General features: G+C 42.9%; 1 protein-coding gene across 4 annotated transcripts in view; it reads right to left on the minus strand.

The window, feature by feature from the left end:
• caln2 (calneuron 2) overlaps window positions 1-23,805 on the minus strand; it is a 44,663-nt gene extending 20,858 nt beyond the window's left edge. Inside the window, exon 1 of one of the 4 annotated variants that reach the window (XM_056398223.1) lies at window positions 23,567-23,805. Coding sequence is in view for 1 of the 4 variants with exons in the window: in XM_056398221.1 (XP_056254196.1) it covers window positions 3,674-3,732 (59 nt within the window). In the remaining 3 variants the exon portion in view is untranslated. Of the gene's footprint in view, window positions 1-3,673; window positions 3,879-4,884; window positions 5,785-23,566 lie in introns of those variants that run through there. The other 3 variants (XM_056398224.1, XM_056398222.1, XM_056398221.1) reach the window with 3 other exon arrangements.
• Between the last annotated feature and the right edge of the window lie 389 nt (window positions 23,806-24,194).

A 24,194-nucleotide genomic window follows, 5' to 3' on the forward strand; every position in this document is an offset into this window, starting at 1 on the left:
CGCTGCCAGACAGGAGAGATAGAGATAGAAGTGGGGATGTCTCTGTCAGAGGAAACATGGACAAAGTATAAACAACCTCCTCTCCTCTCCTCCTCTCCTCCTCTCTCCATTTTTCGAGACTTAAATCCTTTGTGGATTTTGGAATCAGAGCCCAGGGTGGAAAAGGACACAGGCTGAGTATAGAGACAAAGACTGTGTAAAAGGTTAAGAGCCATGGGATAGGTGCAAATCTGCTCTGGTGATCTGTAGAGGACACCAGGTCCGACAGTGGCAGTGTGTGTGCAGACAGGCGTGTATCTGTACATAGTTTGTGAGCTCTGAGGAAATTTATTCTTCAGTCCATCTGTTCCTGGTTCCTACTCTTGTCCCACCTGCCCATTAAAGGTACTCAGGTCACCATGGCAACATGTATCTGTTCTAGCGACATGTTTTAGGCAAGAAGATGCAAACACACAAACACATAAACACACACACACACAGAGTAATGTGTCATTACAAAGCACAGAGCAATAATAAAATTGCACTGTTTCGCTGCTATCTGGTCTGATATGAGCATATAGCATGATGGCTAATGTTAGCTACAGTTAGCAACTTTAGGTATATGCTGCTGTGTAACTGATGTACGTCAGTCTGTTGACTTAAAGACTCCTCTGTCTTTGTGCTACTGCTGCAGCACATTTTACCAGTTTTCCATAACTATCACTTGTTAAAATGGCTGCTGTTTCACAAAAATTACATGTTGAACCCGTTAACATCAAAGAAGTACTGCCACATTGAGATTTAATTAATTTAAGATTTGATTATATTAATAAATAAGTCGATCACTGAGAACATTGGCCGCCCCTCCACTACGTTTTAACTTGTGTGGCATCAGGTTTGCTTTACAACACGAAACAGCACAAACATCTTTGCTTTTCAACAGGGTTTAAATGAAATGTATGTGCACATGCTTGAGTAGATGTGTTGGGAATATGAGCAAATTTTGTGTCACTGGTTGCTCAGTTAAGCTGCCAGTGTTTCGCTAGAACTACTTGTCAGATGGTCAAACCCCCTTCCCCCACACCTTTCTGTTGTCTGTGAAAGTAAATCAGCATGAAGTGTGAAGATTGATCATTTATTCACATTGACTGTATGTTTTAATCCTTAGCCCATCAGTGTTTTGTGTGTTTATTGTGCGAGTGCGGCAGTTCTCACCACATGTCAGATTAGGGGCACCAAGGCCAACCGTTTCTGTAACTTTCCGAAACCGACGATCCAACACGATTAACATACATGACATGCACGTCACGCTGTGATTTGCCGGCCGTGCTGAGCTGAGAAAAGAGCCATGGATTGCCCTCCTACCAGCTCTCTTTTTCATTCTTGACGACACAAATACAGATGGGTGAAAAATTAGGGAAAAAAAGGACATAAATTGTCTTTTAAGGTGTTGGGCCACTGCGTGCCGCTAGGACAGCTTTCGATGCACATCAGTCCAAAATCTCCCACAGGTGTTAAATTGGGTTGAGCTCTGGTGACTGTGAAGGCCACAGCATATGATTCACGTCACTTTCATGCTCATCAAACCATTCAGTGACCCTTCGTGCCTTATGGATGGCCGCATTGTTGTCCTGTTTCTCCACTCATTTTTCAGGTGTTTCCTTTAATTTGTCACCCCCCTGCATTGCTGTCACTTTTCATGTGCAACACAATGAAAGCCTTCCAGGTGAGACTATCTGAAAAATGGCACCATGTGTAAATGCATCCATCCCCCCCGCCCCCCCCTCCCCCCCGTCAGCCCGCCTCTGTCTTTTCACCCCACCTTCGAGTGTGACCTTTGAAGCTGCTGTAAACACTTTTGATTTCCAATGTGGTCAAACAACGTGTCGTACAAACTAGTTATTTTCCAGCATAACCTAACTCTTAAGGTGTTGGTGTGTAATGTGCAGATACCATGGATTCATGCATGCATATCGTTTATTCACATGTATGCTCACATGCATCCATATGAAAAGGTTTATTTGTGGGGGGATTTCTGCAGGAAATGCGCATGTTTAAATTCCTATGGGTGTATTAGTGCATGCATGTTTCTATGTTGAGCTGCAGGGGAACATGCTTGTACATGTATATGAGATGTACCATTATTATTTTACCAACCATTGCGTGGTGGTAGGGATCATTTGCATTTACAGGAGGTACAATATATACAGCTTGTCAAAATGTATCAGTAATCTCTTGTGCATTTACAAGTGAATATATTTATGAAGGAAATTGAAGATGAAAGATTTAAGATTTAATTGCTCTTCAGTAAGCTACAGAAGGACCCTGATATTCCTCAACATCTCAAATTTAACAGAAATTATTTAAATCGGTGGACAAATTAATAAGACATATGATGTGAAATTAATATGAGAATGTATTTTAACAGTCCATCTGCTCAAACAATTGTTCCCCTGACAGAAACACCCACTCACTCGTGGCAAAAGCACACACACATACAGATCAAACTCAGTCACACACCGATCCTCTCTTCTTTTTCTTTTTCCCACTCACCCCCAATTTTATTTTTCTCCCATATATTTTTGGATTGTGGTTTTTCTGCTCATGAAAACACACGCACAGAGACGGGCATGAGAGCTGACAAGGACAAGCTTGAGCAGAAAACCTTCATCTGATAAGCTTTATCCCCTGAGAGCAGGAGGAAGAGTGCCAGAAAGAAAGAAAGACAGACAGACAGGTGAGAGACAGAGAGGGAGAGAGAGGGGGAGAGAGAGAGAGAGAGAGAGTGGAGGGGGTGGAAAGGGGATGAAAGGAGCGAATGGAAGTGGGCTGACTGACAGTGTTTGAACTGTGGGGTCACCTGCACCCCAGGGGAGTCTGCAGGATGGCGATCAGAGCGAATTTAAGCTCAGAGAGGAGAGAAGAGGCTGGGATGAAGGGAGAGGAGCGACCGAGATTGAGCCAAAAGCTGGCAACAGGGAAAGAGGAGACTCATGCTTTCTTTCTCACCTCCCTCTGTCCCCGTGGAGAAAAATGCATTAGCAGAATGACAGAAAAGAGCTGAGGGGTCACAACAGTATATTTCCCAACAGCACACGCACAACGCTGCCATCACAAGCAGGCAGCCCTGCATGACAAGACAACAGTATTAACAGAATCAAGCCTTATCTGCCACATCAAAGGAAACAGGTTGTTGCAACTGCGGCAGCCACCAATTAACCATGAAAACATGCAAAACTGTTTGATTTCCCCTCATCCAAGGTGCTCTCTGGTATGCATGACGTCTGTTAGCTGCCCAGGCGGATGTCAAGATAAATCAACAAATTATTCTTTTTACTTGAAGCCACTAAAAACGTCAGTTCACTCTCCACATCTTCTACAGTTTGGGAGAGAAGGGCCGAGCTACCTGCCAAAAACAATGAGAGACCACAGTGGATGAGCTGAGCTTGTGTTGGATAAAGGTAAACTGCAACTCTCTGATTTGTCATATAAACCACAAAGACAAACAAGATGGGCATTATGCTTCCACGAGCAACCATCAATAAAATGGCTTCTTATTAGATCTAGTTAAACCAGTGATGAAAAAAATATTAAGACTTTCCTGTCTCTGCTCAATGTCAGTGTCCTATTAAGTCACCTTGGACAAAGATAGGCAGCCTCCACACAGCTGTGATCTCTGCTGTCTCTCTCTTACCCATCAAAGCCGTACTCTAAAAGCATTTCCTCAGGAGAGGCGCTGGATGGGCTGCCCATCTTGTCGCCTACAACCGCCTCTGCCGGAGGTCAAGCTGGGTCATCCAACACGCTCTTTAATACCTGACCCACACCGTCAGCTGCGCCACTGGAATAGTTCTGAGATGTGGGCGTGTGCGCCCTTGATCTTCCGTCTGGTGGCCTGTCGTTTCAGGCTTTTGTTGGATGTTAAAAGAGTCCCAGCTGACAGGGAAAGAGTTGGACACCCATGATGGTCTGCCACGCTGCGCGCATCTGCAGCGGAGGGAGCGCAGCTGGACTCACACCGCCTGCTGCTACATCATCATGTCACCCTCATGGCATTGAGAAAAGGGTGTCCGAGAATTAAAAAAAATAAATAAATAAAAACTCATGCGCGCAACCCCCCAAAAATGCGCACGCGCGCGCGCACACACACACACCCATTGTACCACACACGTACTGTAACACCCTCCATCTCTTCCCATCCACAGGCAGGTCTGCTCCAGGGTTATCAGATGATGAATATGTTTGAGGCAAGTGACAGATTTGACCATTATGCTTTATGACTGTGGAGTTTTAGAGCATCTGGTAATGAGAAAGAATACAACTGAGCTTCAGACTGCAGCCAGTCCCCATTTATCACAACCAATATGTGAGCTGCTTCAGCCTGAGTGAACAGTGAACAGAGGGACGGTTGATAAAGCCACAAAGCATGATGTATAGTGTGTGATGGAGTGCTTTACATCCCGCTGCGTGTTGAGACAATTATACTGCAATTATACTTATGGCGTGTGTGCCATGGACGTATAATCACCTAATCACTAATCACACACATCAAACCCACACTGCGCGCACTGACGCGCGCGAGTCACACACGCAGCTGGAAAGAGATTTTCAGTTTTCAGCTGTTGAAATGGAAGCAAACAGAGACAGGCATCATTCTGTTGTCAGCCATTAAAAACAACACAGCCCATCTAGACTGTCAGCACATATAAGGAGGTGTACTTACACACGCGCACACGCACGCTCGGCACATTTACACAGATCACAACAGGTGCAGTCGCCAGCGCGCGGCTCTGCGGCCATCAGCGGGACCGACGCATGGGCGGTCGGTCGCGGTAATCACCTTTATCACCTTTAACATCCCAGCCTCGAGGTGACACACTAATTAACGGACGGGGTAGCGCCTACCTGCCTGTGAAACGACTGGTCCCCCGGTGCCGGTGTCAGATTCACCCCGCTCGGTTAGAACACCGTTGGCGGAGATGCTGAGGCTGTTTTGAATTGCCAAGATGTGTTTAGTCTGTTTGCATCCGTCCTGTGCTCTTGAGGAGTCCGTCCGACAGCCAAAGGTGGACTCATTCAGTCTGTGTGTTGGACCTGCCTCGGGGATTCACCAGTGTGTCATGTGCTCCACACTTTTTAGATAGTTATTTCAAAAATATCAACTGGTTAGGTGAGGAGGAGGAGGAGAAAGAGGAGGAGGGGGATGGTGGTGGTGGTGGTGGTGGTGGGAGATGATTCTGTCCGTTTCAGCTGAAGTCCAGACCCATATGAATGGCCTCACATCCGTTTTCTACATCTCTCTTCTCATCGGCATATCTTGAGAATTTGGGGTGTTGTTGAAGCAGCGCAGAGTGCCAGATCTTCGTCCTGTCAGCTCGCCCAGACGGACGCCACCCAGCCGCCCACGGGTCTGGGTCTAAGAACTGGTGTTGGTTCCGCCGCTGCTGCTGCTGTTGCCGGTCGCTTCTTATGAAAATGATAAATCACGATTTAAATTCAATCTGCTCTGTCGAATCAACACGGAGAAGAAAGGAAGAAAGCTTTGAGCGCAGATCGGTCACACAGCGGAGGGATGGGAAGGGATCTCCCGACGCTCCCGGTGACAGAGTTAACCCATTTATCGGTCCAGTCCGGTGAGGGAGGGGCCACATGGGGACCACGGCGGCAGAGGTGCGACTAGGCTATAGGTGAGCGGGAAATATGCGACGCCGTGGTGCTAAATGGGAGCTGCCCTCCTCGCAGGTGTGTGTGTGTCTGTGTGAGAGAGAGAGCGAGAGCCAGAGAGAGCGAGGGAGAGAGAGGGAGAGAGAGGGAGAGAGAGAGAGAGAGAGAGAGACAGAGAGGGAGAGAGAGAGAGAGAGGGATGTGAGGTCCGAGCAATTAAGGTTGGCTCAGTGAAACAACATCTCCCCTGGGGAAGAGTGAGAGAGTGTGTGTGTGTGTGTGTGTCTCTCTCTCTCTCTCTCTCTGTTTTCATTTATCTTCACAGCTTTCAGTCATTGATGACCAATTATGGTGCTTAGGAAATGACATCAGCCGCAGTACTTAAATGATGCAGTGTTTTTTTAACCCCCCTTCCCCCCTTTTTCCTCCCCACCACCCATCTTAAATTCTCATCATCATCTTCTTCTTCGTGGGTAAGAACTCAAGATTCCAGGAACCTTCCTCCACCCATGCAATATCTCATTGTTACCATGTCGTCCTCTCCACCTCCTGATGTGTCTCCTGACCAGGCTGTTTTTCTCCCCCTGCCTCCGATTAGAATACCCCGCCACTATCACATTTACATCTCCTATACTAATTCTATAATAGCCTATGTGAAGCTTGTGTGTTCCCCGCCGCAGCTCAACTGCAGTCTTAGCCTTGAGGTTGAAAACTGTGTTTCCCGCGCTTCTGTGCCATTATAATTAAAAGTGGTTGCAGCAACTTATTTAAGCAGCTAGTCTAGTCCCCTGCCGCTGATTGCGAAGGGTTAATACATTATGTGTGTGTGTGTGTGTGGGGGGGGGGGGGGGGGGGGGGGGGGGGGTGCAGGTACTACTAGGAGTGGAGGCTTCAGTTAAAAGTAAAGATAACACAATTGAGTCATGAATGTTTCACCCTGGTTCTCTGACAGTATCGTGGGCATTTCTAAAAAGTCCAGCCAAGGTTTTCAATAGATTTTCTCCAGGTTCATGAGGAAATGAGATAAATCTGAAACACAATGTCTTTAAATGAGCCCTTTACTTCTGGCAGAACACATGTCAAAGAGGTTGAGCTCCTCGGAGCACGTGTTTGTCCGTGGTGCTGATTTTTTTTTTTTTGGCGCTGTCCGTGGTGCTGACGGGCTTTCTTCAGCAGAGGCAGGACGAATGAAGGGGAAGTGATGCGCCTCATGTCAGCATTTCCAAAAAACGTAACCTGCATGACTCAATGACTTTATGCGAGTTTAAATTAGATTTAGCTTTATTCAAAAGCACAGGGTGTGTCTGGAGAGAGTTAGAGGCCATTTCCTTTTCATACATCAGCCCCAATTCAATAATGAATGCATCAATGTCATTTAATAAATATACAAATATCTCAGAGGGTTGATAAGCTCATTCATTCATCACAATACTCCAATCCATACAATGCACTTTGTGATCTCTTTCTGACTTGTTGAATACCCAAAATCTTATATAATAGTGACAATAATAATGAGAGTTGAGGTGGCAGATCTGGATCCTGCAGCTCAAGAGTCAGAGACACCTGCATAATGAGGACATGGAGAGAGAGGACAGAGACTACAAGCACAAACTACAGGAGAGAAAAGACACAAAGTTAATGACACTGTGTAGTGTGCAGTAGTGTGATATAAACGCACAGGGAGAGAGACAGAGAGAGAGAGAGAAAGAGAAGAAAAAGAAGAAGATGAAGTGCCCAGTGCATCATGAGAGTTCTCTGGGCAGTCTAGGCCCAATGCAACATAATTAAGGGATGGTTCAGGACTCACTTGAGCCAGTCCTAACTATAAGCTTTATCAAAGAGGTAAGTGTTAATCTTAAAAATCTTAAATGTAGAGAGGGTGTCTGATCAGTTAATCATCTAAATCTCATGATGATCATGAAGATGAATATAATTAATAGTGTGGGGTGGGTTGTGCGGGGGGGGGGGGTTGGTCATACACTGGATATTTCTGAAAACATGGAAAATCTGCAATTCATTCACAAAAGAAAAACAACATGTCACATAATTACACAATAACAATAGAAGGGCACTCAGAAAATCTATGCCAAGGCCAATGGCAAACAACATACACTAGACTTCAGACAGAAACATCAGATTCATAGAAAATGTTCTGAAGCTGCCCTAAAATCAAATGAGTTCTTCCCTGAATCAGGCCCCATCCCTCCACCAAGTTCGGTGCAAATCGGTTTGTGCTTTTTGCGTAATCCTGCTGAAAAATAAACAGGAACGGATGAAAAATGTCAGCAGCTCCTCTTTGTGTTTCCTTCACTACAAACATCTCCACTGTGTCAAAGAGCTTGACTTATTTTTAGCCTCCTGATTCACTGTGTTACAGTTCCCCGCTGATTGACTAATACACCTCACCCTGAGGATTACACGGATTGTACATTCACAATTGGATCCTACCAAGTGACCTGAGAGAATTGACAATTGGCAAAACCTCATGTGCCAAAAAGAAAAAAGAAGAAGAAAAAAAAAAAAAAAAAGCAGGAGTCATGGGAGGAAGTCTAAACCATCAAATAAGAGCCACAGGAACACGCTAACATGGACTCTGCCCTCACTACAAATGAATGCAGGGAGTCATGTCGATATTCACAAGTGGCTGCCCTATTTTTTCTATAACGTTTACTCTGCCAGACCATTTATTGTTGACTAATGGAGATATGTTTTTATCCTGCCTCCTGAGCTTTAATCACTAAATCAATGAGACCATGACTAAACCAAAGCCTGAAGTGACAGACTTAATACTCCAGATTTTTATAATTAGATTACTGACGGAGAAGAGTGCCAAAAATATGAGGGAATGACATGCAATATAAGTGAATTTGAACATGGACCTTCCCCCAGGACACACAAAGTCTGAAATCAAGTCAAATATATTCAGTCAATAAATTAAATAACAATATTAAATGGTTCATGTTAAAAAAAGAAAGAAAGCTATGCAGTGGCAGATCAGAAAGTGGAATGAGGCAGAATGAATTTACAGATTGAAAGAGTCTCTGCTGAGGTCACAGTACAGCAGTCTTTTGAACGAGAACATTAGCATTTCAAAGTTCATGTTCAGATATGGCAATTTATTTCCTCCACAAGACTGAAAGGTGATGATAATGTGCTGTTTTAATAGCCTTGTTCAGAGTGTTGTATTTATCAAAATGAAAGGATTATCTTGAAGGGTGCCAATGTTTGTGATTTCAGCTTAGAGTTATGATGATGAAACTCAAATTGGAGATAATAGGAAATTAACTGTAACTTCCTGTCTCTACGCTGCAGTGCAAAGCTGTAGAAGACATCGTCCTCTACTGCGCGCACTTTAAATACTTCTTATATAAATTCTGTTTACTGTGTTGCGACTGGCAGAGGAGCGGCGCCTTGATCTTGTTTCCTGCTCCCTCATGAAGTGGGAACATGGCAGCGACGGGACCATGAGAAAAAGCAGATTATGGTTTCTGATCACAACCCTGCTGTATAATACATTCAACGTCTCTCCAAATCCAACCTCATTTTCATTAGCATTTAAATATTGTCATCATCCATTCCACTCCACATCCCTGCCATGCTTATTCCAACTCCTGGAGCCGCGATGACCTTCCGTGGGGAAAAAAACAGGATCCTGTCAGCTAGAGTTTTGCGCCATAGGCATCACTTGAAAATTAAATTTAAAAACCCCAAGAAGGTTAATTCACATTCACCTATGTAGCCAGGCTTGTGTTCAGGAGGAGATACTAAAACAATCAGCAGTTAAGTGCGATATAGAGCGTTTGTGTGTCTATGTCTGCATATGTGAAGAAGTAAAGTGATCGGGCGAATGAACAAGAGACAGAGATCATGTGAAATCTGTGGTGGACAGGTGACTGCTGGAACTGGACCAGACATAAATATATAATTCAATCGATACATCACAGCTCAAAGGTCTACCCCACCAAACAATACACTCGGCCGTGCGCCCCTCATAAAAAATTCTATCTCAAACCGTTTCTCTCACACACAAAAGAATATGCGTCCAGTATAATATACAATACCCTGAAGTACTTACACTTAAAGTTCCTCCCAGGAAGGTTACGTCTGCAACACCTCATGAATAATGCAACAGTGACTGGATTTAACATCCAGACCTTTGGAGGAAAGAGTGTCTGCACATGCACGTGAGCGTGAGCGAGAGAGAGAGAGAGAGAGAGAGAGAGAGAGAGAGAGTAGCCAGCTGCTTGCAGATGTGTCGAAGAAACATTAACCAAGATAATGAAAATTATGAGGCATTTAGCAAAACATAATAAAAATGGGACTAACGTTGTGTAGGTCGTGGAAAATTTGGGCCGAGTAGAAAATTAAAATGGATTTTTGGCATTGTTTTGTGTGAGGCACTATGCCAAAGAGAAAGGCATCCTGTCCATGGTGGAGTAGTTCTGTGTAAAGACACTACATGTTGCAAAAATCCAAATAAACGTGTTGCTATGTTACATAAAGAATCATGAGTTGTGATGGGTGTGAAAATGAGACTATTTTTGGCACCTAAAGTAAGGGCAAGATAGTGAAAAGGCAGACAAATGTTCCAAATGTTTAACAGGTATTTCAGTAAATAACATTTGTACTTTTTTGTAGATACAGAATACATTTTTAAAGCTATTAATATCTGAGAATGTTTCATCTGTGCTTTCATGCATCAGACATGATGTGATCACCATACATTACTGAGGAGTATTACATCAGTCGAACACTGATGAAGTAACAGTGCAGTTTTTAAAATAAGGGATTCTCAGCCCAAGTTATGTGCAAACAGAATAAACTATGTTCTATGTACTAAATGGATATATTTCAGCAGAACCATCACAGCACCACCCGCTATCTTTCCCCCAACTTTTTTTCCATCTGCACGAAGCTCCTTCATTTCCTCTTCAGACTGAATTGTGGAGGGATTGTGTCCACCAACACCACGCTCAAAAATAGAGCAACTTCAAATTGTATGGTCATTAGTAAGTATGTTTGATCTAGGCATTTTCTCCCCACTAGTAATGATTTGCATTTGAATAATGAAACCACTGTTTGAATTAGTTTTTGCATATAGTAGAACAGAGAGAGAGAGAGAGAGAGAGAGAGCAAGAGAGAGCGAGAGAGCAAAAGAGCCTTTGGGTCCAAGTCAGTGAAGCTTTACCTGCTCTGTGTTTGTAAGCTGTCAGCTACATAACTGAAGTAAAATGTGTCTGACAGCCTGTAATGACATTAGCCACGGTAACTTTAACAGTCTGCTCCTGCTGTCCACAGACCATAAAATTAGGGATTAATGCCAATTTTGGAGTAGTGACAAGATTAGTGAGAGGCTGGTAGAAGTGCTAACTAGTTAGCTGTGCACAGTGACTACCCTGATGACCTGCATGTACCTGCTGGAGACGTGATGGATGTGTCCTCAAAACAGCGCTTCCATTTGGAGATTACTGGGTGACTCATCATCTCCCTTAAATAGATACACTCAGGAATACACATGCACACAAAGACCCCCCCCACACACACACACTCACAACATCACAAGAATGCATGCACATAAACACTTTATTCCAATATATCATCCTGCTACTTGTCAGTAAGTGTCAGTCAGTCGTTGCAGATATGACTGTTCCACACACCCATTCTTTATGTTCTTTGCAAATTTCCTCATTGAATTATCTAGTAATGTTTTGGTAAATTAAAAGTCCATTTTATGTCAGAGTGTCTCCAAGCATTCAATAGGAGCTGCTCAACCCAGGGACAATTTAATTTTTAATGGCTTTCAGGGGAGGCGTGAGTGCAACATTTTTGTCTAAATGTTATTTCAGAGGCTTTTTCCAACTGAGAGAAAAAAAAATGAGGTGACAGATAGAAATCATGTCAAGTTTAGCATGAAAAAACTCAAATATGATGCACAACATATCAGCTAGAGGAACCTTCCATACAGAAATATCAGAACCAGCCTTCAAACATCCCATATCAGCTGAAGCTTAGCAGACATACACACAGAAACACACCCACCCACACTCACACAGCATGAATAAATCTCACACCTTGCTAGGTTTAAGCTGTTCTAGTCTGTTTTCTCTTCTGAGCCAGGCAGCTGCCAGTCCATCATCCCTCCAGACACCCAAATTCAGCAGCAGCCGCTTTTTTTTTTTCTTCCTTATACTGTCTAGTTCCAAATGGTTTGAATCAACCTGAATTTATAACCAAAACGCACACACAAACACAAAGACACACTGGACATGGACAGAGTCAACAAACTAATAAAAGCATTTCACTAGACACATTTTGTGTGAGTTTCGTTTTTTTTTGTGTGTTTGTGTATAACTGTATGAAAGTACACAGTAAAGGCACACTGATTTAATTCTGGCTCCAAAAAGGTAAACACAAACCCACAGTTAGAGACCAGCGGCAAAAAGAAAAATGAAAATGTAACTGAATCAATGAGATGAGGTGAAGTTGAGAGTGCAGAGCAGTAGTCTGTCTGTGTCTGAGCAGCATTATGAGCAAGTGTACGAGAGGAGGTTCTTTAAACAAGGAAAAAAGTCTCACACTGGAGTTGTACACCACACGCACGCACGCACGCACGCACGCACGCACGCACACACACACACACACAAACAAACACGAGCACACAAAAGCACAGACTCACACCTGTAGGCACACACAAAAGCACACAATAAAAGCCCATCATCCACCTACACACACACACACACACACAGACACACACACAGACACACATACACACATACACACACGCTGGTAACAGACCCAAATGAGGTTTAATTAAAACACGATTAAATTACTTTTAATTCATGATATGGTAATGCTGCTGGCATCACTGATGCTCTCTGAGAAAGTCTGAGGTATAAAATTAACAGGATTACAAGTTCATCTGAGCTCAAAACTTCAGGACTTACAAAGTAAACAAACACATCACAGTACACAGCCAGTGAGTGATTAGAGCCGGCCACTTAAAAAAAACTCTGCCCGTCAGAACTGAAAAAAAACAGCATCTTAAATCAGCAGATACATATCAGAGTGAATACTGCACGGACAAGATTTCACTGTATCGCAGACATTCAGATCTGTCCTCTGCTCAGAGTATGTCCTTTGGGTTGAATTGAAATGGGCAATACACTTTTGTCTTAATAGCCAGCTTCTATAGCAGCATGTCAAAACAGTCGGGAGATTATTGCAAGTGAAGACCATTCCCTGCAGCTAATAATTCCCCTGTCAATAATGCATGAGGTCCTATAAATCACAATAAGTCTGTTTATCTGGCCTTCCCAAGGTCATTCCTACTCTTCCTCGCCTTCCTCTTCTCATCCTCCACCTCTCATTTCTTCCCCACCATGGCTGTCTGAACATTACCCCTCATCATCCTTTCATTCCTACTGTCTCCCAACTCTCTCAGTCATAAATAAGTGATGACCATCTTGGCATGATTGTAAGTTAGTTTGTTTTCTCTGAGACAAAACCCAGGCTGCAGAAATCAAACATTTCTGCTCCTCTGAAGGGCACATCTGTGCATGTGTACACATTGCAGACCTGTGAATGCACACACGCCCGTGATTTTACACACACACACACACACACACACACACACAGACACACAAACGCACGCGCATGCATGCGCGTGTGTGTGCGTGCGTGCGACATTGCAGCTACATCCCTGAATCCCTGCTGAGCCATCACAAGTCACGGCTCTCTAAATTAAATAACACCAAATTAGATTAAAGCAAATGAAACATCACTGAGGAGCAGGGGGACGAGAGGAAGGAGGAGTTGTGCAGGGATAGTAAGGGGAAGGAGAAGTAGGACAGATATAGGCAGATATATAGGTAGATTTAAGGTGAAAAGAGGTCATGGAGCGGAAAAAGGTGAAGGAGACAAGAGAAAGGGGGAGGGGAAGTTAAGGAGAAAGAATGAGTGAGAGGACGCGTAAACAAACACTTGATGATGAGCCAGGAGGACAGTGTGTGTCTGGATCTGTATTAACATAACATCTTCTTTTGCAAACCTAATCTGAATGGAAAAAAATATTTTTTTTGTGTGGCCAGCTCATCAGGCTTCAACTTAGCTGCCATGGGAATTGCCATGGCAACATATTAACTTTCTGAGTCATATCTTCATAGGACCAAACTCTGGGCTGAAACCGCAGCTCTAATTTCTATGACAACACTATCAAGCGCTTTGCAGTAAATGCACCAGTCAGACGAGTATTTAAAGAGTGCAGCGTAACAACAAAAGCCTGTTTTGTTCCATTCAAGTTCTGCTGAAGAGCCCAGGCAACACTGTGGAGTCACTATTGCAAAGCAGACAATATCTTGCAACTATACAATATGACCTACCCTTTATTTTTCTGAGCAATGCTTTACCTCTCTAGCAGTGAAGTGTCCTATAAAGTCTCCGCTACAGCAGGTGAACAGAAACTCAGAGTTTCTCAGGTATTAATATCACCCTAGGGAGGGAGCACTAAACTGGAGACGGAGGCAGACGACCGTGGAGGATCCTCACTCGGCCGTGGGCAGTAAATCAACTCCTGCTAGAGGCACAAGGAGGCTGAAACCAAAGGGAGCGATGGAGCCCCACTAGCCATTCAGCCACCCACCCACCCACCCACCCACCCCACCAGCTGTAACCTGTCCTACCCTCCCCAATCCGTTGACTTCTCTTTCCCCTATATTTACCCCTTTTTCCCTCAACTTTCCCACCTCACAGCCGTTTTTGTTTCACATGTCTTCCCCCTCTGCAAGTTTTCTCACTCTCCTCATCACATTCCAGCGCCTCTACATTAAATTTCATTAAACGCCTTTACCTCAACTCTCCCTCCACCAACCCAATTTTCTCAGTTCATCATAGACAGTTGCCTGTTCCTATCATCCATGTCTCCCTCACTTCCTCCCCCACCCTCTTTTCTCAGCTTCCTGCTGGCACAATCCCCAGAGATGCAGAAAAGGAGGTCAGCTTTGTCACAACATAGGTTCACATTTCATTGCAGCGTTGGGGCTGCCAGCATGTGGGATTGATGGTTTGGGGGTTTTCCACTGGCCCAGAGAGTCGTTGTACAGAGCAGACATCATCTCCGAGGAATGAATACAAAGAAAGCCAAAGATAGCCAGGTAGAAAATAAAGAAGGACTAAAAAAAATATGCGGTGTGAGAGATTGGTTACCATGACTGGAAGAGAGAACCAAATATGTGCTTAAAGACACTGCAGAAGTGAGCAAACTCTGGTCATACAGACGTCAGAGGTGAAACAATAACAAAGTCAATAAACAGGTGGTAAAAGAAGATAGGAGGTTTAATACTTAATTTTACTTCTTCTAGTTTGACTTTCAATTTACAAAATCTTAAGGCAGCTTTAATTGATTATTTTGCCAACTTGGTGCTGGAGGGAAGATTGATCGGAGTAGTAAAGGTGCAGGCTATAAAACCAAAACAATCAGCTGAAAGAGACTAAAGTGCACCATGGAGATGAATGGAAATGCAAAATCGAATGATAATTCTCCATGGGATCGTTTCACATTACATATTCATTTGACCAATATTTACTACAAAAGTATTGATTAGTGGAGCTTTAAGATAAATAAGCTGTGTGGTTACAGCTTGCTCACTTGACCTCAGCTGCACACAACTGCCCAATTCAACAACTGACATGATGTGTGTGCAGTGTAAGAAAATCCAACTCAAGGCTTTTACTCCCAGAAAGTCACTGACACTACATCCATATAATTTTACAACAGTCTGCGGACTGACCTCTCAGATGTTGTTATCCATTATTCAAGTCATTATACTTCACTAGTGTTTATGTATTACCTGTCTTGTGCTTTGTTTCATATTTTGTTTGATGTTGACGGACTAACAATGTCTCTTTAAACCGAGCTGAACTGAAGTAGACAGATAATGAACATGATGTAGTTAGTGTTTGATTCATTAATACTGAGTAAAGCCTAGATCAGCAGCATCAAACAGGTATGAGCTCTCACACACACACACACACACACACACACTTCAGAGGGGAATAATAGGACCAAGGTGGAATGATGATATTTGCCCTTGTTTGAACTAGAACAATGGGCAAAGGTCTCCATCTGTTGCCAGTTTAATGCCCCATAATAAACCTGCCACTCTATTTGTCAATAATACCTTCATAACACCATTTTTATTGGTCTCTCTGGCCTATCAAACAACACACTCCTCAATCACCAGTGTCTCCTCTCAGCTACCATAATGTCTGAGCACCGAGTCTGATCATGACAGCTGCTCATTTTGTTGTGCTCATAGTGAAATCAAGTAAACGTACAAAATGTGCATGTCTGGATTGACATTGAACTCCGCCACCTCCTGCATGTCACCATCTGTCTGCAGCTTGTGAGGAACACACAAACATACATGTACAATCCCATCTGCATGTAAACATGCACAGATGCTCACATACACACTGACACATACACTCTTACATGCAATCAACACGAAGTGACGAATGTGAACACCTTTCTTGGTCAGCACAGTGGAAAAATCAGCTACAGTTACGTAAGTAAGTCTGTGCTATCTTGTTTATTTGACTTTTAGTTTGCAAAACAGCACATCAGTTTAATGCTGCTTGGAAGCCAGATGTCAAACCCTCCCATCAGCACATGAAAGCAGAAAGAGGAGCAAGCTCATGTAATCACCACATGCCCCACGTCCCACCGCTGCAGATGGTGACAGGTGGAGTAGGCGTTCAACAAGGTGGGGCAGGCGTTCAGGGACAAGCTCACCTTGATGTGGAACGGCCAATCAGAGACCGGGATGTCTATGTGTAGTAGCTCTATAAAAAGACCTCTAATTATACTGTGAAGAGAGGACCAGTAAGAACAGGGTGGGATATCATGTCTACGTCACATCATCAATGGACTTCACACACCTCACACATATCAAACACAGCGGCACACACAACTAAGCTAACATCCATCTGTTGGGCAAAGATTTCTTCTTTCATTCAGTCAAACAAAACACAAACTCAGCTAGAAACACTGGTATCACAAGACTGAAAAACCTGATTGATTTCCTGTGAATATCAGTGCGAGTGTGTGTGGCTCCTTGTTTGTGATTGTGCGCATGTGGCTGTCAGTATACATTCACATGTGTGTGTTCACACAGTATTGATTCTGCAGCAAGAGGATCAAAGACGAGCAGGAAGAAAGATTTCCAGAGAACAATTAAGGGCTAGTTTGTGTCACTCAGTAGGCTTACGAGAAGCTTCACCCTCTTGCTGAGTGTTACCTCCTTTTCTTCAATATTCATTTGCTTTTTATGTGGGGCAGATGTACAGAGAACATGAAAGACTGCTCGGATGAATGAAATAATGAGAGAAAGAGAGAGAGACATCAATCACTTGTTCTTTTCAAGGGTTCAGACTTAAATGGAGCATGTGAGGAGGAAGAGGCTGCGTGGTTTTTCTGCAATTACAATGTCGCTGGTGCTGTGAATGGAAATAATGAGGATTGTGTCTAAACTAATTTTTTTCATTTCCTCTGTCTTTGTGTGATTATTGGCTTCATCATGAAAGGAGGAGCGTGAGCCAGTGATATAATGGGGTATGAGTTGAGAAACGATATGCGTGGGGATAACACTGACTTTGAATGAATGAGGTGGACTTTGGAAAAATATAAAAACAAGTCTGGGTTAATGCGTCTCTGAGTGTGCGTTATTGTTTGTGCACGTTTGCCGTGCGCATGTTTGTGTGTGGTGTATTTTGTGATTCAGGACCACATCAGAAGAAGGACGGAGGGATCAAGGGCGCACTTAATATGGAGAGGTGCTCTCCATTAACATGATGGCAAACTGCAGAACAAAATAAGAACTACATTAGAGTACACATCCTGCTGTAACTCACTTGTTACAGGCAATTTCAGCAATATCAGCAGCAGCAATGTGCGTTTTATATTCACCTCTGTTTAGCCAGAAAGAGACAACTGAGCGTGTTCCTTCCCCTCTAGTGATTCACAGCTCACATTCACACCCAGATCCTCACAATCATTTAAGCAGCTTCCTAATTTTACACAAATAATTGACACCATTAAATAATTTGTAAGGACTCAATAGTGTGACTTTGTTGCAATGCAACTTACAAATATAAAAGACTTAAACAAATTTTCTATTGTTAAAATGGTGATATAAGTAGGAGTGGTGGACTGCTAAGACCTGCGCTAAAATGTTGATCTTTCACGAGCCAATCACAGCGAGCCGACTGTCTGACTGAGCAGTAACCATTCTGTTCCTATTCAGGCAGGAAAAAGGCAGCAAGGGTTTGTTTCAGTCCAGTTACAACAATGGCCTCACTGTGAGTACAAGACTTCTGAGGTGCAATGTGCAGCGATCTGGGCGAACAATTGGCCAATGACGGTCAGTGAATTTATCAGAATCGGCTTTCCACCTCTATATGCTAAACTGAGACTTTGGACTTGTTGGTCGGCTTATGAGTCATCCCTCAATAATGTAACGAGTAAAGTAAACAATGATTAAGGTAATGTGATTGCTTTCCCAGTTGAGTCTAGAGGAATTGTTGCATTTTCAGCGGGGAGACGGAGGACCAGCAGAGATCATTCTGCAATTTAAAGGTCACTAATTCAGTTCGGCACAGAGTAACTAACGTCCTCAGAAGTCATGAGTCCTGTCAAAATGCACTTAAGCGAGACACTTAACTCTTTTTTTCTTTTTTTTGTTAAATTGGAGGAGAGTGTCTGCAGAACACAGTAAAAAGAAAGGACGGAGGTACATCTGCCAGAGGGATCTAATATGACTAGACAGAGTAGGTTGCCATCTTGTTAACAGAATCAAAGTATTTAACAGACAAATAAGCAACAACTGGAGGTTTAGACTGAAAACAGTGAACATCATGTCACAGAATATTCCCTCTTACATGCACAAACAAAAACCTACAAACGCAAACACACACATGCACACGCCAAGGGCGGTGTTCACTAATTACTGACAAGAGGATTCTCCTGGGGGCAAGGAAAACAGCGAGGTGCCCCTCAGCATCTTGGGAAACTGGAGTGCCCCCCAGCATCGTTGGACCTGTGGTTCTCCCACTTAATCACCATTGCTGGTTGGTTGTCACATGATCAGGGAAGAAGTAGGGCATAACAGAGGAACAGGGGTAACTGCTAATGTGTGTGTGTGTGTGTGTGTGTGTGTGTGTGTGTGTGTGTGAGTGAGAGAGAGAGAGAGAGACAGACATAGAGAGAGAGAATGAAAGAAAAAAAGACCATATTATTATTATATTCATAGTTAGTCTTCCAACACATATTCAGACACAAACACACCACACACACACATTTTAATATCTAAATATACAAACACAAACAGGGAGAAGCTGCCAAATCTCAGCTGATAAGATGAACAGCCTGAGGATTTAGGAGGTTGAGCCAAAACACACACACACACACACACACACACACACACACACACACACACACACACACACACACACACACACACACACACACACACACACACACACACACACACACACACACACACACACACACACACACATTCTTGCTCTCACTTTCTCAGCTGAACCCATTGAAATCTCTAAAGATAATCTGCAACCTGGACTTTATTTTGATATCTACATCTAGTTCTTATTTGTGTCTCCATCAACTCTTGAGGGACATTTCTGGCTCTGGCTAAATGCTCTGTTCACTATGTTCAACAGCTAGTCGCTACCTTTTGTCTGACTGATGTGGGTTTCTATAGCGGCACTCTGCTGCTGGAAACAATGCCGATGAAGCAGTAAGAGCGAATCAAAACAGCAAAGTTAAGCACCTTTAAACCAAGACAATGAGTTGCAAAAATTTGAGCTCTGTAGAGTCGAGGAGAACTGCAGAGTCCGATAATAACTCATCACTTCTATCTATCCCTTCCACATTACACCTATAATCATATATCATATCATATGAAAAATACTTATTACTACAGTTTTAAGTAAAGGAACTGTATGATTACATTTGATCGTACTGTATTTTACGGCTACTGTTAACTGTGGTTCAAGATGCATGCTAAAACAAAATTAAATAATAAGTCAAAGGGGAACGCCATTGATTTTACACATGTTTATATGTCTATGTGAATAGGGTTGTCCAAAGCATCTTTGTGGCTCTTTTAAAGCATCAGTTGGATCTGAAAACTATAAGTTTGAAAATAAAATGAATCTGGTTGTGTGGAGTTGCTTGTGTAGATGCTTGAGGCTAGCTGCTCAAGGCTACATTCACTGTTGCGTCCATAACAAACCCTAATCTCAAACCACACTGTTGGTGGTTAAGTTGGATTGTGGGTAATGTGGGCGCCAGGTTTTGACAAGGAAGAGGAACACATGTAATAAAAACTTTTTAAAAACTGTTCTAGAAGCGCAATGCTAAATCAGTGTAGTACACTTTTAAATAATTAAGCAGGGCAATGCCCCAACCAAACCTCTGAACACCGGAAGAGGCCAACTTCCAACCTCATTAACACATCTCTCTCCCATTCATCTCTGTACTATCGACTCACTTTCCATTCCCTTTCCCTCATCCACCCCTCTACCTGCTCACACCCATCTCTCTCCCTTCACTCCCATCTTCCCTTTTTCATTTAATATTTAATCTGGTGCTGCCACAGTGTGAAAAGCAGAGGGATTAAGAGAAACAAGTTTTTATTCTTCATTGATTCTTACCACGAAACAACGTTTTAAGAAGATAAAATACTTCAAGCACAATCTATCGCGTCACAGACCAGTAACAGTTTTTTGAAATTTTAAATCAAAGCCTATTGAAGCATCAGTAAAGACATAAAGAAGCTGGGTGATCATGTCTGAATGGTCATAAACAAAATATTCCTAACCATTGCACCTGGGGAAACACAGCAATAAATGTCTATACATGTATTTTACTGCTGAAATTGTAAGGAGAAAAAAAGTGAGCACAGAGTTAGACTTCATAAACTGAGAATAAAGCACAATAATAAAAATAAATTATATATGAACAGGAAGAAGACATTTACACCTTCAATGAAACTGTTAACTCAAGCGAAGTTTAACTGAAATTTTATGTCCAACTTGCAGGTGCTTACAGGTTCTATAAAGATCCTAGTTCTTTTACAAATTTACAGTGCACACTAACAAAATGCTTTCAGGATGACATCAGTAAACATGCAATGATGCTTTGAGTGAGAGAGATGCCTCATTATCTCCTGGTGCGACAGTATCCTGTCCTATTGATCCATCGCCAAATCAACAGTGTCACCTCATGTTGGTGAGCTGCATAACAGATAAAAGGAGAACTCAACCTTCACATTCAGGGCCTGTACATACAAATGAGAATCGATCTTCTAATATTTGTTGAATGCAGGACACACACACACACACACACACACACACACACACACACACACACACACACACACACACACACACACATTTAGAGAAGGGAGAAGAAACCAAATATTCAACAAGCCGCTGGCTAATCACCAACATGCCCTGAGGAACTTGCTATCAAAGAATGACCTGCGATTCACAGATACCATAAAGCTTTCAGATAAATAGATTATAGGAAGACTAGAAGAACAAGAGTAACCGCACTTAACTTCACATACACACACTCACTGAGACACAAACACACACACAAGTTGGATCAATATCTTATTTGACAGAGCCATCACCTTCACTAGATCTGCGGAGCAAAGCAAAACGCAGTGTGACCTCTAACTCCAATCACTGAGCGGTGACGGTGACCATATGGCTCTTCCCATCCCAAGCTCATGTAGGATGACTTGTTGTAAATATGTCACTATAGTGTGAATGTAGCTTAAACAGAAAAATGATGATGTATCAAAGAGGTGTTTCCACAAAGAGAAAGCTGAATAATGCTGGGATCAGTCTACACAATGTCTGTCTGATAACTATTCAAATATGACAGGACGCTGACAGCTGGGCGTTCATTTGATCCTGTGTAGTGCGTCTTAGTCATCCACCTTTTTATGCACACTTTCAGTTTCCACATAAAACAGTTGATGGAAAAGTTGATCTATCGTTAAAAAAATGCAATGAAGTGCAGTTAAAACACACTTGTGAATAAATAATTTTGCACACAAATCATGTGACTTAAACATCACTCAAGCTCCTTTCATTTTCAAACGATTTTAGGCAATTTAAACGTATAACTGCAGCTGTGACTGTGATTCTCATCTGGATTCTCCTCACCAGCATAAAATAGTCCCTACATGTAAGTATTACCATGTGGAAATAACTATTACAAATCAATCACTTCAGTCCCAGTGAGTGAACCAAAAACTTTTGGTTATGATATATTTAACACTGAAATGGATATATCATGTTTTGGAACACAATTCTTCCGCAATTGAATAAAGACCCACATGGAATATCAGTGTTGCAGAATGATTGGATTTTATGAGGATGATTGGCTTGATTCAATTTGTGCATAAGATTGCCCAGACAGACCTTGTGCCGCTGCTGACACCGACGGTGTGTGAATCTTTAAGTGACTGATGACAAAGAAAGGTATTTTACCATGCAGTGTCTCGGTAAGTGCATGCATGTTTGAAGTGTTTGAAGAAGAAAGTTAAGCTCTAATGTCTAGTGTGTGTGTGTGTGTGTGTGTGTGTGTGTGTGTGTGTGTGTGTACACACGTGCAGTAATACAGCTCTGTTTCTTTTCCCCTCCTCACTGCTGCATGGATTTGCATCTCATTGACAAAGTTTCTCAGCTAAAGAAGCCACTCTCTCTGTGAGTTGCACCAAAAAGCCTGTTTGAACCAAAATAAAAACATCTCTTTCCCCTGTTATTCTCACTGCGGCAAGTCAAACAGAAAGGATAAACAATAGAAACATGAAGTTCTCATCTTGCTGCCTGGTTAGTCCCTTCTGAGGCAGCATAGTGGTTATAACAAAAGAAATACCTATAAATAGGTTTGACTCGACAACGAAAGAAGCAAATACAACACACACACAATCGTACACATATAGATCACACTGAAATAACCCCTCTAGATATAAAATAGTCAGTCTGCATCTGTCATTTCTTCCATGAAGTCAACCGTTGCCAGATTTTGACAGATTAGAGAAATCCCATCGGCCTAGATGACTGATATGTGTGGCATTGACCTTGCCAGGTACAGACTAATGGTGCACACACAAATGCACAGGCATACATATAGTACAGTATGAGCATTGTCAACACTCAAACATATTCATGTGTCTTTGACGTGTGTGTGTGTGTGTGTGTGTGTATGGCTTTGTGAAAATACGTGCATTATCTGTGAAATTCTGCTTGGCACCGATAGGACTGCATGGGTGTACACATCCAGAGTGGGCAGCCACGGTCAGTTCATTGACTGATACCAGTCAGCAACACAGAAAGAAAGACATAACATCACACTGAATACACTGAATGAACTCTGCAGCAGAGAGAAGTGCGCAGCTACACACGATCGTCACCGCCGCTAGATGTCGCACTAGACCACCAGCATCTCAGACCAAAACAACCACTTACTCGGCCACACTTCCGGACTCCCTCCGGCTACAACCCCACAATCCCCGCCCTTCTTGACCTCAGCATGGTGTTAAGGAGCGCAGTGAAAGCGACCACTAAACACACAACAAGAAGCACAACTGCATAAAGTTGTGTACACGAGAGCCAACAATAAAAACGATGGAGCGACAACCATTAGCCCAGGCTAGCATTGCCGTGATCTGCTCCACAGCAATGCTAGCGGTTAGCTAGCTAGGGCTGCCAACGTTTGCCGAACAAATTCATAATATGGGTAACAGCAAGTTAGCTAACGTTATCATGGCTACTGTAGCCGGTCACTGATGAAAACAGACATGTAACATTTATACAGCAAGTTACTTACAAATGGAGGAGAAGAAAAAGTTGGACCCTTTAGCCGCTTGTAGGTCTCTCCATCTCGGTAAAGCCAGACCAATACTGGCTAAGAAAATCAGCCTTGGGCTCAGCTGGAATCAGGCCGCAAGAATTACACTCAAGGAGCCGGTAAAAACTTTAAAAACTTTAGGGATTTGGGCCACTACTCCCCATGCCCAGTCCACCTCATCTGCTTCTTGGTGTGAAACATGCTTTCTTCAGTGGAGGAAATTCTGGGAGGTCCTTTCACCTGTACTGCCACTTCACTGTGCCATCTCACCTGTGGGCGGTCCCTGTGTGTGGATAAATGTGGGATGGGCCAAAGGTTTAACAGCAGGGACTCCCATGCACTAACATGCACAATTACATGCACTTACAAGCACGTGCAGCCAGACAAAAAACAGAGCAGCTGAAGACTACAACACATACAGAGGGGGTGTGACACCAGGACGACATTACTTCACTTTATCTTTACATAGAAAATAGTTGTTTGCTGTTATATTGATGTTTAAAATCTCATTTACAGAGCATTGGTATACAGTGCAGCCTCTGTGGTAATGTACACACCAACACTGCTATAATTGGAAATCTGCCCACATGGAGTCTGAATGTTCAAA

The sequence above is a fragment of the Seriola aureovittata genome, chromosome 15 (assembly GCF_021018895.1).
Source record: "Seriola aureovittata isolate HTS-2021-v1 ecotype China chromosome 15, ASM2101889v1, whole genome shotgun sequence".
Classification (NCBI taxonomy): Eukaryota; Metazoa; Chordata; class Actinopteri; order Carangiformes; family Carangidae; genus Seriola; species Seriola aureovittata.